Below are 19344 nucleotides of genomic sequence, written 5' to 3'. Positions count from 1 at the left end.
TCTGGCTAATCATTAAAAGAGGTCAATAACTGAATCAGACAGTACTTGCCTTTTTCCAGCCCTCTGCTCAATTTTGCAAATTGGGACTAACAATCTGTGGTAACACACAGCTTGAACTGTACAACCGCTCAACCTACCTTCTGGTACAAAACCTCACAAGAGGAAGTATACATATTCCCCACGCACTCCTCTAGGGTTGATAGCTCTATTTAGGAATTAACTATTCCAGTCATAGGAGAGCTTCCTTATTTGACAATAGAGAAAGACAGCTATGAACAAGTGTATCTCACCTACCCCACCAAAATGATTTCCATCACACCCCACCCAGCAGTGATGGAGGGAGCTATGTGTTGAGTATACTTTGACAGTGAAGGTCCATGAGCCATCTGTACCACTTAGTGAAAAGGAAAATGTGGAACAATGCACTGAACCGTACCCTGGTTTTGAGGCAGAGGTGCAACAACAGTTAGCACAGGCAGATGCTCTGGACACAGAGAGTGACATTTGTACGGCAGCATAGAATTCCACTTGCTGCTTTTGACTTTATTCAGGATTTTATTGATTCCCTGTCAGAGAAAATTCAATTCTCCCGTTTAGCTGTAGATTACTGCCAACTGAACAAACAGTTTCCCCTGTCACTTTGGCCCATGATACATCTGGACCAAGAGCTAGAAAAGGTTACTATAGCCAAATATTTATCCACAGTGGATGTGGCAAATGGTATTTGGACAGTGAAGGTAGACCCTGCAGATCAGTACAAGTTAACATTTTGCTTTGGAGGTATACAGTTAATTTGGAAAAGGTGTCCATTTGGCTATTCAAACTACACTGCAGTGTTTAATATAGTTCTACACAAGCGATGGGTGATGCATCTACATGCAACAATGTGATCTATGTTGATGATGCCCTTATGCGTAGTCAAACCTGGTCAGTTCATTTAGCTGAAATAAGGCATGTTCTCACCCAGCTTACTGGTTCTAAACTGTCATTAGCCAAAGGACAATGATGCAGAATAAAAGCGGAGTATGTTGGACTGACTGTTGGTTCTGATGGCATCCAACCTCAGACGAGTAGAATTGAAGCAGTAAAGGTTATCAAACCAGAGATTATGGAGACATAGCCAGACCACTGCATGAGCTACTTCAGAAAGGCAGAGAATTTAGCTGGGAGTAAAGACAGACACAGTCCATGAAAGAACTGAAACCCCAAAAATAACTTAAATTACACTTTCGGTTTTGATCGTACAGATAAGAGCAATACAACAATTGAATCTGTTAATATATATATATATATATATATATATATATATATATATATATATATATATATATATGCTCTATGTTTCAGGAGACTCTGGAGACTGGCACTGGACACTAAATGGTTCCTGATGATTTTATATCTAACTCTTCACATTAATTCTTAAATCTTTTGCAGTTAAGATTATGTCTTAACTTTTCAATTTCTGTATTGCATAAGTTTTGTTATTGTTATTGGATAATTTGTGACTTTTCAGTCTGAGTTAAACCTCTAATTTTGTGTGTGTGTATATATATATATATATATATATATATATATATATACAGTACAGACCGAACGTTTGAAAACATTACTATTTTTAATGTTTTTGAAAGAAGTTTCTTCTGCTCATCAAGCCTGCATTTAATTGATCAAAAATACAGAAAAAACAGTTATATTGTGAAATATTATTACAACTTAAAATAATAGTTTTCTATTTGAATATACTTTAAAACAATAATTTATTCCTGTGATGCAAAGCTGAATTTTCAGCATCATTACTCCAGCCTTCAGTGTCACATGTAACATCCAGTCTATCACATGATCATTTAGAAATCATTCTAATATTCTGATTTATTATGAGTGTTGGAAACATTTTGCTGTCTAATATATTTGATGAATAAAAGTTTAAAAAGAACTGCATTTATTAAAAAAAAAAAAAAATTCTAATAATATATATTCTAATAATATATTTTATTTACTATCACTTTTTATCAATTTAACACATCCTTGTTGAAAAAAAGTATTGATTTTATTTAAAAAAAAGAAAGAAAAAAAAGACTGACCCCAAATTACTGACCAGTAGTGTATATTGTTGTTACAAAATATTTATATTTTAAAAACATTCTTCTTTTTTTTTCTTCTTTTTTTTTCATCAAAGTATCCTAAAAAAGGTATCACATGTTCTGAAAAAAATATTAAGCAGCAGAACTGTTTCCAACTTTGATAATGAATCATCATATTAGAATAATTTCTAAAGGATCATGTGATAATGATCCTAAAAATTCAGCTTTGCATCACAGAAATAAATGATAATTTAAAGTATAATAAATTTAAAAACAATTATTTTAAATTGTAATAATATATCACAATATTACATTTTTTTTCTGTATTTTTGATCAAGTAAATGCAGGCCTGATTAGCAGAAGAAACTTCTTTCAAAAACATTAAAAATAGTAATGTTTCCAAACTTTTGGTCTGTACTGTATATATATATATATATATATATATATATATATATATATATATATATATATATATATATATATGCATGTGTGTGTGTGTGTTAATACAGACAGACAGACAGACAGATAGATAGATAGATAGATAGATAGATAGATAGATAGATAGTCTGCACTAGTAGATTTATCTGTATATCAATACTTCATCTGGTATAGTACTGTGAGATATATTTATGGTATTATGATAACTCTAAAATACAGTACCATGAAAAACAGTTTGTCTACAGCTGATATTCTGTTTTTGTAATCACATCCCTGTTCCATAGTACTCTATAATTACATACAGATCACAACCAATGACACCCCTAGAAGCTTAGGTCACAGTACCTTGAATCAGGTGGAGACTGAACATCCACTGGTTGAGGCAGTTCTAGAGTGTAGTCCAGTGTGATCATGTGAGGCTTGCTATTGACCCACAGCACTGAGGTGGAGATGTCCTGTTTTAGGTCACTCTGAAAAACAAGCCCTGATTTTTTCAAATTTCATATGAATTATTGGACTTTTACATAAGCACAAATCAAGTCAACTAAACAGGCCTTAAAAACAAACAACTTGTGTTTTTTTTTTCAATACTGTTTCTCAGAAACCATATTTGACTGCAACTTTAATTACTTTTAGGTAGGTAATGCTGACAAGTTACCGTATTTTCCGAACTATAAGTCACACTTTTTTCATAGTTTGGCTGGTCCTGCGACTTATAGTCAGGTGCCACTTATTTATCAAAATTAATTAGACATGAACCAAGAGAAATGAACCAAGATAAAACATTACCGTCTACAGTCGTGAGAGGGCGCTCTATGCTGCTCAGTGCTCCTGTAGCCTACACTGAAAACATAGAGCGCCATCTCGCGGCTGTAGACGGTAATGAGAGGAATGGCATCTACGCTAATATTTGTCTGTTTCTCTCTTGTTCCGAGGTCACTGTGGCCACCAGATCCAGTCTAGAGCCCCAGACACAGATCCCCTGTAAAGACCTTGTCTCAGAGGAGCACCAGGAAAAGACCACAGGAAACAGATGATTCTTCTGCACAATCTGACTTTGCTGCAGCCTGGAATTGAACTACTGGTTTCGTCTGGTCAGAGGAGAACTGGCCCCCCAACTGAGCCTGGTTTCTCCCAAGGTTTTTTCCTTCATTCTGTCACCAATGGAGTTTCAGTTCCTTGCCGCTGTCGCCTCTGGCTTGCTTAGTTGGGGACACTTCATCTACAGCGATATCGTTGACTTGATTGCAAATAAATGCACAGACACTATTTAACTGAACAGAGATGACATAATGCGACTTATACTTAGGTGCAACTTATAGTCCGAAAAATACGGTATTTATCAAACTTTGTCAATTGTTTCACATTTTTGAAGCTAAGCCCTGATGTAAAATCTTCAGTACAAAGAATCAAGTGGATACATGATTTCAGACAAAAGCCAAGCATAATTATAGTCTAGAGGCTTTTCTTAAAATACTATAGAGTTAATTGTGGTCCCTAGTACACAGCTGGATTCTTAAAGTCCCATTCAAGACAAAACAAAACTGAAGTGATTTTAGAATGAGCTAGTGTGCTCCAAAACATTAACAAAATAAAGTGTGATGAAGGCACAATCAAACATTGCAAATGCTTAGACGTTCTCTGCATTATAAACAGCAATGATAAAAAGTTAATAAAGTTAAAAGTACATAAAAGTAATTAGTATTACTTAAAAGTATAACTTTTATAGATATATTTTTCCCCTGGTAAAAATAGTTCTAAGGCCCTGTTTGTTTACACCTTGTATTAAGATTCATTTTGGCCAATTGGATCACAAGTAGACAAGGGAGAATGTTCACACCTGGGGCCCGTTTCACAAAGTAGGTTAAGTGAAAACTCTGAGTATGTTAACCCTGAAATGAGGGAAACTCTAGGTTTTCTGTTTCAGAATGGGAGGTTTGTCAAACCCGAGAAAGCAGGGTAAGTCAAGCCCGTTTCTGAAAGAGAGCAAACTTTTACTCGGAGTCAGTTACCATGGTAACTTACTCTATGAACCTAACCTGGTCAGGAGCAGGTTTTCTTCGATAAACCCAGAGTTTCTTTCGGTCTTCTCCCCCTTTTTAAACACTTCATTAATGCACGCTGGAAAAATGCTCTTCTTACTAAATGTTTTTTTTTTATTCTTTTTTTTCTCCAAATACAAAATATAAAAAAATAATAAAATAAAGATCGCTTTTCTATATAAGAAAATGATAAAAGATACTTAATCTTGTTTCATGTGGGGATCTAAATTAAGTGCATTTTACTTAAGTAATATTATATGCCAGTGTGGTAATACAAATAATCTTAATGCAAATTAACTCGACACATAAGGTTAAATACGACACATGTGAATAATGGCTTCAATGGTGTACAGTAGACAGTAATGTTTTGGGCACGGAAAACTAGCTTGTAACGCGATTGACTGGGTTAGAGTCCGGCTTTTGCCAACCTCGTTCTTCTCACTTTTCCCGTCACATTACAATTTATTTTCAATAAAAATGAACATAATGTTCTAAAAATGGAAGTAAAGTGCCTAACAAGTTTTTAATAATGATACAACTATTTATAATTGTAATAAATATAATCATTTACAATCTGTTATTATTGCATCCTGTTAATGTATAACAATACTGAGGTGCAGATGTATCTGCCAGTATAAAGTATAACTAGCATCTAATTATTATTTACACTTATCCTGTTGCAAAGAACTGCTACTTTTACATGGTAAATAGAATATATCACAATTTTCACTGTAATTGTTTTCTGTAAATAGCACCTAGAGCTACTTGCACTAAGCCTACTGTAGATAGGATCTATCGGTATGTTAATTCCACTAATTGCCATATTTTCTTACTCTATTGGCAGATCATTTGCAAAATAAGAAAAATGCACTTAAAATATTATTATTAATATTATTATTATATATATATTTTTTTGCCCATAGTTCATTAATCTAACGTTCTGCCAGTTTTCACCTGTGATTTTATAACACTGAGAACAATTACATTTGTATTGAGTCGGAAGTATGCAGACGGCTTTTTGATGGGAGGTGTTGCCATGGTAAATCGTAATAACGGCACTCCATTGATAATGGCTTTTTATAGTTGTGGTGCACACGCTTAACTCAAAATCAGTCAATTTAGAGTTGATTAAACCAACTCATTTCAGCTGTTCTGTAACCGAAAACTCACCAGAGTTTCCCATCTCAGGGTAAGTCAACTCAGAGTTCAAGTTTAAACTCAGAGTTGGTTGAACCTCCTTAGTGAAACGGGCCCCTGTTGTTTTAATCTCCTGTCTCTTTTGCCCATTTCCAACAACTTTCCTGATTTAATTGAAGGGAGGGTCTATGGGCGGGTGTATGTATACGTGATATATTTACATTTGAACATGAAAAGAGCCAGCAGAATACATTTCTGCTCTGACAGCTGCAAAAGAAGTGTGGTTTTGGTTGTGAGGGAATTGAACATTGTTCAGCTTCCCAAAGAACCCATTGTTACATGAAAGAGTGTAGTTTGATGTTGTTTATTCTTCCAAGGGGCAGCAACAGAGTTCTGCAAGTGTGTTTGTTTGTTCCCATCATTTCGGGTGACAATTATTTTTATAAATAAGGCCCATTTTGATGCTGGATTTGCACATATTTTGATATCGAAAGATGGAGTGGTCCCACGGGACACCTCCAGGAGTTGAACTGTTTTCGGGGAGAAACGTAAAGCTGTATCTTTCTTTTATACATATAATAAAACTAAACACTCTTTTGAGATATGAAGGATGCAATACTACTCTATAGGTACTAAGATTAACATGAGATTGGGTAAAACTGTTTGTGTCATGTCCCCGTGGGACTGAGACATAAAACACTATTGGTATTGTTGTTGTTTTTTTTTAAAGGGAGGACCCTCACCATATGTCTTGCCATAACTTCTGGTTTTATTGAAAACTAGGTCAGCACACCACAGTGAGTCTTTAACTACCTTATAGTAAATATTCTTTCCTTGGGGTGCTTGGCCAGTCTCAAGGATGTAATCATAGTTACGGTGGTCAATGATTAGGATCCCTCCAGGTTTCACCATGCTGGCTATGTTTTGTAAGGCAAGCTTCTGATCACTCCGGTCCCCTGTAAGATACAAGAAAGTGGTTAAATAGACAAATCTGTTAAAAAAAAATATTAAAACTTTTTTGCTTTGGTACTCTTACCTTTGAAGTCTGGTAAATGAGCAAATGAATTGCCTAGACAGATTACTGCATCAAACCCATCTCCAGGTTTTTTAACATCTTCTGGTAACGTTAGCCAGTTGGCCTCCTCAATTACTGAAATAAAAAGTCCAGGCCATGAAAAAACTTTAACTGATTCTCGCATGACAGTAAAGTCACCCACTGAAACAGGGATCTCCACTTACCCCAGTTATCAAAGGCAGGCTCTTTTCTCCTCTCCCATCTCTCTTTAAGAGCATATTTAAGCATTTTGTCACTGGCATCCACACTAACCACCTTAAATCCCTCTTCTACCAACATGATGGAATCGACCCTTTAAAAAACAAACAAAACAACAACAACAACAAAAAAAACAATAAAAAAATTAGAGTTAGGTTACTCGGACTCATACTTGAGTCCATTCTCAAGTACAATTTTTAAAGGGATCTGACTTGTAAAAGTTTATTTATTAAAAGTTATTTGCATGTTTTTAAGTCTTGTCCAGTATTTGAAAGCCGACAGGTTTCTGTGCTCACACACCAAATGTGTGGCCACAGAACGTGCCTCTAAGTCAATGTATTAATGAGAGTTCTCTTTCGCTTAAGTTCTGTTATTGCTACACACTTACATGAAAAGTTATGTCAAAATGCCTTTCTTGGAGACTATTCATGTAAATGCAGTCGGTTTTGTTTTAAGTGAACTTGAACAGTTGAGAAAAATATTAATGTGATAAAATATTTGATCTATGCATCAGATCTTAAAGCAACAGTGTCTCACACTGGATGTACAAGCAGGGCAATGGCAGCACAGAAGACGTGAGTATCCAGAGCAGGAGCAGTGCGCCCATTATGCCAAATAAGTTACTGTATACTGAAAAAGTGAAACAAATAGAACATTCCATTGCAACAGCAGCACTCAGCAGCACCCCTACGCTTCTGCAAATTTGGAGTGAAAGCAACTCGACAGTCTGCTAGCTTCTTGCTGTCGCTATGGCAAATATCAGTTGCTTAATTTAAAAACCCATACATTAAAGCTGAAATACAACCTGAATTATGACAACAATAATGTCAAGTCAAGTCACCTTTATTTATATAGCGCTTTATACAAAATACATTGTGTCAAAGCAACTGAACAACATTCATTAGGAAAACAGTGTGTCAATAATGCAAAATGACAGTTCATCATTGAATTCAGTGATGTCATCTCTGTTCATTTTAAATAGTGTCTGTGCATTTTTTTGCAATCAAGTCAACGATATCGCTGTAGATGAAGTGACCCTAACTAAGCAAGTCAGAGGCGACAGCGGCAATTTTAATTTTAGCGATCATCGAATTTAACAAATAATTTTACGGACAATGTGTTTAAATCTTCCCTCAAAACCTCTGCTCTCTAGAAACCTTGTCAGTTTCTGTTGAAATGATAAAAAAAAAAATTATTTCAAGTATTAGCATTATAAACACTGAATTAATACCAACATAAACAATTAAATAAATGACAGAAAAATTAGGAATGTTGGACAATAAATATAGAGCAGGAATAAAACAGCTCTACAGTAAACTGTTTTTGCAGTATTGTCTTATATTAATGTCTGTTGAAGGAAGACTGTCAACAAAAAATGTTTTATGTAAACACACACACATACACAGCCACTTGCTCCAGAATTATTTAATTATGACAGACACAGCAATGCATCATGTTCTAGATCAGGGGTCGGTAACCTACGGCACGCATTCCATCAGTGGCACACAGAGGGTTAATCGCTGACACACGAGCAATAGGGAAAACTGCATTTTGACGTACATTTTGAGGTAATAACTTCTCATAGTCACACACCTGTTAGGAGCTATAAATACTATTAACGTAAGTACTATTAACATTGCATGTTTAAGTTAGTGTAAAAGAAGAAATTTCCTGTTTCCAGCAGGTGACGCTAAGACTATAAATAAATATTGGCCTAAAGATGAGTTCAGGCTAGGACCCATATCAAACACATGAACTTTGGGCAGACCGGATATTGCATGTTTAAGTTAGTTTAAAACAAGTAATTTCCTGTTGCCAGCAGGTGGCGGTATGATTATAACTGAAATATTGGCCTTAAGATCTGTTGAGAAAAGGAATCTTATCAAACATGTGAATTTTAGGGCAGATCAGACATTTCCTGGCGGGAAGGAAGTTGAAGTCGGCCGCGTGCCGCCATCTTGTAGCAGAACTTCACTGGTGTTAGTATCCCATTGACTCCCATTCATTTTGGCATCACTTTGACAACGAATAACTTTACATCTGAGGCTTTTAAAGACTCCATTTGTCCATTATTTATTTCTAAAGATACACGACAACATATAAAGGGCTCCATTACCTTCTATGTTACATTATGGCCCCATAGAAATAGTTTTTGTAAAAATAGGCTAACAATTGCATCATAACCACTCGACTCTCTGTCACACAGTAGAGAAATTAGCGTACAGACAGGAGGAGAAGCTTGCAGGCAATCGGGGAGACGTCAAGAGAGAAGCCCATAGATACAAGCCCTGGCGTTACATTTTAAAATACTATACAAAATAATTAATCAAAATACTTACTCCTGCTCACTCACGCAAAAGAACTCCCCGCTCAAGCTCGCGATCTCTGCAAGATTAACGATGGCAGTTTGCACGCACAGCTACTAGAAGATTTACATCTGTCAGACAGATTGCTGACGTCATCAAGCTTAGTTTGAGTCTGCGCGTCAGAAACGGAAGTGCTAAAAATCGCTAAAAATGGGCTTCACTTGTCTCAATTGAGTTCCAATGGGGTCGCTGTGTCCATTTCTTTTACTGTCTATGGACATTTCATGTTTAAGTTAGTTTAAAATAACTAATTTCCTTTTGCCAGCAGGTGGCGCTATAATCACTATAATATAATTGAATATTGGCCTTTAGATGTGTTCAGGCCAAGACTCTTATAAAATGTGTGAAGTTTGGGGCAGATTGGGCATTATATGCATGAGTTACAACAACATCCTGTTTCATAGTATTAATAGCACTTTTTAGCCCATAGTAAGTGTTTCTAGCATGTTTGAAAATATTTCAAGCATGATTAGCACACAATGGAATATTTTACAGTGTTACTAATAGTGTATAAATGTAAAACATGTCACTTCCTGTTGCCAGTAGGTGGTGCTATAACTATAACCAAATATGAGCATGTAGATATCTTCAGGCCAGGAATGTGAAGTCTGAGGCAGATTGGACATTGTATGCATGAGTTACAATAATGCTCTGCTTCACTGCATTAATAGCATGCTTAAACACTGAGCTAAGTGTTGCTATCATGTTTTAGTATGCTTGCATAATTTTGCCTGCCCATTTAATATTTGTTGATGCTTTTTATTATTTTCCAAGGAGTCCATAACAGTGTTAAACATGCCACTTCCTGTTGCCAGCAGGTGTCGCTATGACTATAATCAAATACGGGCATGTTGATGTGTTCAGGACAGGACTCTTGTGAAACGTGTGAAGTTTGGGGCAGATTGCACACTGTATGCCAGAATTACAGTAACCTCCTGTTTCACTGCATTAATAGGATGCTTAAGCATTTAGCTAAGTGTTGCTAGCATGTTTTATTTTGATTCTAGCATGTTGCCAGCCTATTTAACACTTGTTGACACTTTTTAACATGTTATTAAGAGTCCATAACAGTGTTACACATGATACTTCCTGTTGCCAGCAGATGCTGCTATGACTATAACCAAATACGGGCATGTTGATGTGTTCAGGACAGGACTCTTGTCCAACATGTGAAGTTTGGGGCAGATCAGACATCGCTAGCCTGAAATACAGCAGCTTTTTCACTGCATTAATAGCATGCTTTAGCACTGAGCTAAGTGTTGCTAGCATGTTTTAGTATGTTTCTAGCATGTTGCCAGCCTATTTAAAAGGATAGTTCACCCAAAAATCATAATTATTTTATTAATAACTCACCCTCATGTCGTTCCAAACCAGTAAGACCTCCATTTATCTTCGGAACACAGTTTAAGATATTTTAGATTTAGTCCGAGAGCTCTCAGTCCCTCTATTGAAACTGTGTGTATGGTATACTGTCCATGTCCAGAAAGGTAAGAAAAACATCATCAAAGTAGTCCATGTGACATCAGAGGGTCAGTTAGAATATTTTGAAGCATCGAAAATACATTTTGGTCCAAAACAGTGTTAACCATGTCACTTCCTGTTACCAGCAGGTGGCACTATGACTATAACTGAATTTGGTCATGGGTATTTGTTCAGGACAGAAAACATATCACATGTGTGAAGTTTGGGGCAGATCGGACATAGCTTGAGTTACAGCGGCTTTCCTGTTTCACGGCGAAACATCAAATTTTCTAAGGCCGACAGGGACACACCCCTTCACAAAACTCAAAATCTACGCAATTTAACATCTCAAAGGTCTTATGATGACCCTCACCAAATTTGAAGATAATCTGATTAAAACTGTAGGAGGAGTTTGTCAAAGTACGAGGCATGGAAATGGCAAAAACTGCACAAAAATCATAAAGGCAATTCAAAATAACTTACTTTCTGTAGGGTTTTGGATCTTGTAACAAGATACTTTTTTGTAGGTAATGGTGTCTTACACGTGTGTACCAAGTTTCATGCATGTATGTGAAATGTAGCTTGAGGCGCACTCCGTTGAAATTTAACAGGTGACGCTATCGAGCCATTTTGCCACACCCACTTTTGAAACCTATATCAGATGTAAATTTTTGCCAGTTCTGATGCGTGAGCAAAGTTTTGTGAGTTTTGGAGAAGTTTTTCGGAGAAGAAGAAGAAGAAGCGTAAGAATAAATATAGCTGCTCAAGCCATCAGTGCAAACGCCAACCCGGTGGGCATCAGAAAAACTGTGCCCTGCGAGAGCACATTCACTTACAGTAACCCTCTGGCAGGCTAGTTTGAAGGTATTTGGCAATTAAAGGGTTAAACCAAACCATTAAGTTTAGAGTTTCATGAAGTTTCAGTTATTTAGGAGTTGTCAGTGGTTCATAAGATCAGTGGTTCCCAAACTTTTCCATTCCACGACCCACCTAGACAAGTGTAATATATTTCACGACCCACCAAAATATTAAAAAAAAAAAAAAACAACGAGTGAAATTACTTTAAACCTAATCTTACTTAAAATTTTTATGACAGAAATTAAGTATTTAAGAAAAATAACCATTTTATTTTAGAGTACAACTGAAAATTTCACTACAAATTTACAAGTTTTAATTTTTGTTTACTGGCGTTAAAATATGTAGTGTCCATAAAAACGTGAAGCAGGCTCACTCCAGTGAAGTGTGATCTGCGCTGCTGTGTTTTGTTGCATTCATGATCCTTCCGTGTGTGTCGGCGAGAACGGAGCACAATCCAACACTTTTTTAGAAAAGCATAAGAAGCAAAGCAGAACTATCTAAAACAGTTTGGAGATTAAAATAATTGTGAAATAGGTAAAAAAAGACCGATTGAACCTTTTAATGACATTGCTCTGAGACCTTCAAAACACGCAACGCACACGGACTTAATTGCAATTTGAAAATCACACTAAGGATATTGCAGTTCATTATTAATGTTGGTGGGCTATATCGTTGTGATGAGTGGGTTCCCAGTTCCCGCCTCCTTCTTCCTGTGATTGTGAAGATTTTAATGTTTTACACTGGTGCCGAAGCCAGGGAGGAAGGAGGGGCGCGCTGCCGAAGATCCTTCGCCGCTGGGGTGAATCCGCAGTGCCATCGAGCAGGGCGAAGGAGTCTGCCGCCGAGGGTGCTCGATGTGGTGGGCTGGAGTGAGTTGCCGGGGGGGGGGGGGGGGGGGGGCGAACTCACTCCAGCCCACCGCCTCGATGACTCCTTCGTGGAAAGAGGTGGGAACCGGCGGACAATCAAACAAAGTTTTAATAACCAAATAAACACAAAACAGCGCGACAGCCCCTCTCGGATGACTGCCGTGCACAAATAAAAAACAAACACAAAATAAAACCCAGGCCTGGTCCTCTCTCGTCCTTCACTGTCATCGCTCCTCTTTTGTATCTTTCCGATCTCCTCCGTGGTTCTTGAGACCGGTGAGTGTTGCTCATTTCCCAATCACTCCACCGGCCTAGCTCTGTTCCCATGGCACTAGGCCCCGCCCCACTCGTCACATTCGTGCAGCCCTAGACTGAACTGTGTTAGTGTCTGTGTGTCATTGAAACGCAAAATTAGCTGCAGCCAAGTGACTTTGTGCGACCCACCTTGTTCCATTCCGTGACCCACGAGTGGGTCGCGACCCACAGTTTGAAAACCCCTGCATAAGATCATTAAGAAATTTTAAGTAAATGATTAGTAAACTATTTAAACATACATATATAAATCTTGTTATTAAGACATGTGATAACAGTTGCTCAGTTTGTTAATAACTGCTTTGTTGATACATATTCCAGCTGTAGTTCATGATTAAGTCAGGTTGTTATAAACATTTAGTAGTTGCCAGCCATCTAATTTTGTGAGCTCACCTAAAGTGAGGACTATTTATACCAAAGCATTTACAAAGGAGATTTAATGGATCACAGAGGCATACAGAACATAGCAAAAAAAATTTCAAGATGCAAATAATGAAACTGTTCATCTGTACCCTTGATAAAAAAACCTATGCAATTTTACGTAAAAACAATCCAAGTGTACAGTTGTACAGTTTCATTTTATTGCATCTTGAAATAAATATTTCTGAATTATGTATCCCTCTGTGTTGTTTGTTTATTTTTTATTTATTTATTAATTATTTTGTTAGGAAGATAACTGATTCTTTAATCACCTTTATAATAAATGTGCTTATAAATCAAGAGCAAGGCATTTATAGCTATATTTATAAACTGCTTACTAATGACTTAATGTTGGGATAAAGATTAATAAAAAATGAACTGACTATTTCTTACACTCACAGAAATATTTCACCCAAAATTTAAGATTTATGTAATTGTATTACATAACAAATTCCCATTTATATTTTTTTCATAATTTTAACACAAATCTACCAAATAAACTTTATACGATTTATTTTCATTAGGATAATAAAACCTATTTATTTTAAATGCATAATCCTCAGGGTTTATGTAATTAGTTTATGTAAAGTGTAATTATTCTTAATTAATAATAAAAAGTTTATTTATTTAAAATACATAAAGTTTATTGTATAAATTGCATAATAATTAAGAGAACTAAATCAGGATAATTAAAAAAGTTAAATAACATTTATTTGAATCATGTTTAATGTATGCTTATATACTAAACCAAATTACATTTATTCACTTAGCTAACGCTTTTATCCAAAGCGACTTACAATTGCCACATATGTCAGAGGTCGCACGCCTCTGGAGGAACTAGAGGTTAAGTGTCTTGCTCAGGGACGCATTGGTGTCTCACAGTGGATTCGAACCTGGGTCTCTCACACCAAAGACATGTGTCTTATCCACTGCGCCAACACCACCCCATCTCCAAATTAAACAGTGCATCACATTTATGCAATTGTTTCCCCATCTTATAAAAAAAATTGAATAAGACAAACACAAAAACAACTCTATTAGGTTATTTGTGAACTTACCCACTGTACAAAGTTACGTCCAGTGGACGTCTTTTTATGTCTTTGCAGACGTTGAAAAGACATCCACTGAGGAGCCAGAATGAAAGTTTTTATGACGTCTTTTTTGACGTCTTCTGTAAGTCCGATTTAGACGTTCACAGAACCTCCTTACAAGGTTAAAAACTAGTTCAAAAGTGGTCAGTGGAAATATTTCAACATCATTTAAGGTTCATTTAGGCATCATTTATACTGTTTCTGGACCAAATCAACACTCTCAGGATGCATTAGATTTAGACTCATGTTATTTCAATGTAATTTCCAGACACTGTGTTTGTCCTAAAATCAAGAAAATAAAATAATCTTCATGAAATAATGAAATAACTGATGATTGAGACATTAAATCTCTGAAGATCTCAGCAGAGGAGGATCAATTTACATCATTTACATCAACATCATTTGACGTCACCATTGTGGTGGACAGTGTTTGGTTTAGTTGGGATCTTGGTCCTCATACTTCTTGTGTTAGCTTATCTTTGGCTGTTGTAACTGTGTGTTATAAAACACTCTTATTGTGGCAGAGAGCAGTGAGCTCAAGTGCTAACATCTTTCTTTTAATGTTGATTAAACTATAGCACAATAAGTTATTAATGTTTTGTTGCAGCTATGTATTTGTTTTCATGGACAGACACTTTGTAGAAATAAAGAATGTACTTATTTTTAAGAAACACATCATGTAGTCACACACAGACATCAAGATTGTGGATATGCATCACATCAATGGTGACAATTAAAACTAAAAAGTCTGGAAAATAAGGATGAGTTTGTGCTATGAAGCAGTTTTGTTTGTTTTGATTGTCACCATTGTTGTGATGCATATGCTAAATCTAGAAGTCTGTGTGTGTGAGTACATGATGCTTTTGCTCAAAATATTTCAAATGCATGCATTTTGTCGAACTTCAAAATAAGTATTTTGCTCTTGGTGCCTGTACTGTAGAGTCAAAAGGTTTAGGAGATATATATACAAACGAAACAACACTTATTTCTTGACCTCAGATACTTGTAATGTGATGACTTTATCATCACCAACAAAGAGCCGATAACACCTGAGCTCTCTTAAATTTGTCTTTGCTACAACAACAGTGTTTCACAAATACACAGTTATAACAGCCAGAGACAAGCTAACACAAGAAGAATGAGGACCAAGATCCCAAATAAGCTGTCCACCACACTGTCCACCACAATGGTGACTTCAAATGAATCAAATATCAACATTTAAACCTCTGTTAATTCTCAATAAGAGCTTCTCTAGATGTCTGACAGAAATAAAGTCAATCTAATGATTCCATGTTTGTGGAGATGTTTGATCCTCCTCTGCTGAGATCTTCAGAAATTTAATGTCTTTGATTTGCAGTTGATTTTACCACATGCTCAATCATCAGTTATTCCATTATTTCATGAAGATTATTTTATTTTCTTGATTTTAGGACAAACACAGTGTCTGGAAATTACATTGAAATAACATGAGTCTAAATCTAATGCATCCTGAGAGTGTTGATTTGGTCCAGAAACAGTATAAATGATGCCTAAATGAACCTTAAATGATGTTGAAATATTTCCACTGACCACTTTTGAACTAGTTTTTAACCTTGTAAGGAGGTTCTGTGAACGTCTAAATCAGACGTACAGAAGACGTCAAAAAAAGACGTCATAAAAACTTTCATTCTGGCTCCTCAGTGGACGTCTTTTCAACGTCTGCAAAGACATAAAAAGACGTCCACTGGACGTAACTTTGTACAGTGGGTAAGTTCACAAATAACCTAATAGAGTTGTTTTTGTGTTTGTCTAATTCTATTTTTTTTTATAAGATGGGGAAACAATTGCATAAATGTGATGCACTGTTTAATTTGGAGATGGGGTGGTGTTGGCGCAGTGGATAAGACACGTATCTTTGGTGTGAGAGACCCAGGTTCGAATCCACTGTGAGACACCAATGTGTCCCTGAGCAAGACACTTAACCCCTAGTTGCTCCAGAGGTGTGCGACCTCTGACATATGTGGCAATAATAATAAGTTAAATAACTTATTATTAAATAATAATAAGTCGCTTTGGATAAAAGCGTTAGCTAAGTGAATAAATGTAATTTGGTTTAGTATATAAGCATACATTAAACATGATTCAAATAAATGTTATTTAACTTTTTTAATTATCCTGATTTAGTTCTCTTAATTATTATGCAATTTATACAATAAACTTTATGTATTTTAAATAAATAAACTTTTTATTATTAATTAAGAATAATTACACTTTACATAAACTAATTACATAAACCCTGAGGATTATGCATTTAAAATAAATAGGTTTTATTATCCTAATGAAAATAAATCGTATGAAGTTTATTTGGTAGATTTGTGTTAAAATTATGAAAAAAATATAAATGGGAATTTGTTATGTAATAAAATTACATAAATCTTAAATTTTGGGTGAAATATTTCTGTGAGTGTAATGCTTACCTAATGATTCACAGAGTGGAGTTATTATAAAGTGTTACCAATACAATTAGTATTGTTTACAAATGAAAAATTTATGTTACCAAAACCTCTAATAATTTATAAAGGTTTTTTAACCATTTTTTTTTTACATATAAGCATTTGTGAAATATTTTTGCCTGCATTACAGCTTAGTCTTTATCTTTGACCTGAGCTGTTTTACTGTTACATCCATATTGTGTAAATTCAAATTAATGTCATGTCACTGGATGTTATAGGTCAGTATCAAATGAGTTTAAAATTATTATCTGCAGAAAAAAATATGTCTATGTGTATACATAATTTGATCTTTTCATGTGTGAAATTAACAATTATTAATAATTATGTAAATTAAATGAACTGGTTTAGGATTTTTTAAATTAGTTTTCAGTCTGAGTTAAACCTCTTTTTTGTCTCATTTTATCAGTAAAAGAAAACAAGCCAAATAATTCTGCTCACCTAAATAAAAGGAGTTTTTCACTTCCAGCCATCATGGACAATTGTATATCACTCATAAATGATTAAATACCAAATGAATAGCAGTTATTGAGAATTATGTGGTTTGGAATTGATAAAATGTAAAGTTTTATCTGTTAACATTAGTTAATGCAATGTGAATTAACAAACATTTTGATTAACTAACATCAACAACCATTAATAAATGCTGTAAAAATATATTGTACATTTATAGTTTTTGTCAGTTAATGCAATAAGTAATGTTAACAAATGAGTCATTATTGTGGAGTGTTATCAAAACCTTTAAAGATTTATAAGATTTATTGTTAGGTATATATAAAAAAAGTGTCTACTAAATGCATAAATGTAAATAAAAACATGATTTTATTTATCTATAAGGATTTGTGAAATATTACAAAATATATTTTTAATACATCTGTTTCTTAATTTGAGGGCTGAACACTTTTACTGATAATTTTAAACCAATTAAAATTTAAACAGACCCCTCTCTCTCTCTTTCTCTCTCACACCCACCAACAGTTCGCACACACATTCACCAACCCCCTCACACACACACAATCACTCACCCCTAAACTCTCTCTCACAGAGAGGCAGAGTGAAGAGTTCCTTTTTTGCTGTTATTTCAATTAGGGATGGGCGTTTTCCGCAAATATCACATTCGAATATTTGAGCTCACAAAAAACGAATATTCGAATATTCGTTTATTTAAATTAAGTTTAATGAGACAGACGTTATTTTTCAGCAACATTTATTGTTTCCGTCATTTTGAACAAGCTTACACACAATAAGCTTGAACATTAGACTACACATCGTGTTTTGTAGCTGAAAACCTTTTAACAATGCGTGCAAACAAACAAAAGTACAGATTAAAAGCAAAATAAAAAGTGAAAAAAAAAGTGAACAAAGAAAAAACGTAAAGCAGCCTGCAGCGATTAGGCTATTGTAGAACGTAGCCTACACTTAACTTTGAAACTTTTAAACTGTCAGCAAATCTTTTTTGCTTTTTTTCTATTGTTTTACATGTTCTTGTTAAGAAATACGGGCATGTAAACATGATCGGGGGAAAGTCGGCTTCTTAGTCTGTTAACAATAAGGCCGGCCGCGGAGAAAACGCGCTCTGACGGCACAGAAATTGCCGGGACACACAAATAACGGTGTGCTAAACGAATAGGTTTTGTGAAGCGCTTCGTGTTTTCGTTTCACCACTGAATGGGATCCTCTTCTGGTGGAATACATGGCTCCAGCAAGAACTGTTCCCACTCATCTCGGCTGGACTCTCTGTAATCATCGCTGAAAAACTGGCTCAGCCTTTTCCGACGAGTGGGCATTGCATCCGCTTTATCGTTGATGATGGCGGCTGCATCTGCACCACTCACATCAAGGAAAATGTTCTGATAATGTTCAAAAAACTTTTTTTTCTTACTTCTCTCATGTTTTCATCGAGAAAACCTGAGATGTTTGTGCCGAGGGTCTAGGGCAGACGCGAGAAGAGGAGTTTTCACTGCATTCTCCAAGTTAGCGGTGTTTATTCGTTGCTTGAAAGATGCCGCAACAATGTTCTTGAATTCGGTCACTTTCTGTGATTCTCCACGTCATATTTGAAGTACTGTAGAAGACTGCAGTTCTTAGGGGGCGTTCACATATCGTGTCTTTTGTGCGCTCAAGTTCATTATTTCCAATGTAGGCGGGAGGTTTGCGTGCTCATAATGGAAGCGACGCAGTCGCGATGCGCACGCGGTGCGACGCGCTCATTTTTTCCAGGCGCGTCCGCAAAGCATTGAGTTAAAAACATCTCAACTTTTCAGAATGCCGCAAGCGCACCGCAGGTCATGTGACAAGAACTAAACATTCAGCTTCATTCTTTCCCGTAACAACGTTGAAAGCTCAGCCAAGATGAAGGAACAGCTGATCATAAATTTAGTAGCAGAGCTACTGCAAGCGATTTTTTTGTGCTGCAAATCCATTTATCATTTGCTGAAATTTCCGCGTCATCATGGAGAGAGCCCGTCACTGTTGCTTAGCAACGGCAGACGCCTCAGGAGCGCTTC

General features: G+C 35.8%; 1 protein-coding gene across 1 annotated transcript in view; it reads right to left on the bottom strand.

The window, feature by feature from the left end:
• Positions 1-19344, bottom strand: part of LOC132113039 (glycine N-methyltransferase-like) — an 83289-nt gene that overhangs the window by 27023 nt on the left and 36922 nt on the right. The window contains exons 2-5 of the mRNA XM_059520832.1: positions 6938-7065; positions 6735-6848; positions 6512-6654; positions 2865-2989 (exon numbers count right to left, since the gene is read on the bottom strand). Of these exons, the coding sequence (XP_059376815.1) occupies positions 2865-2989; positions 6512-6654; positions 6735-6848; positions 6938-7065 (510 nt within the window). The remainder of the gene's footprint in view (positions 1-2864; positions 2990-6511; positions 6655-6734; positions 6849-6937; positions 7066-19344) is intronic.

This window comes from Carassius carassius, chromosome 32, assembly GCF_963082965.1.
Source record: "Carassius carassius chromosome 32, fCarCar2.1, whole genome shotgun sequence".
Lineage (NCBI taxonomy): Eukaryota > Metazoa > Chordata > Actinopteri > Cypriniformes > Cyprinidae > Carassius > Carassius carassius.
Note: the sequence above shows the minus strand (reverse complement) of the source record. Positions and strands in the feature narration are given on the sequence as shown.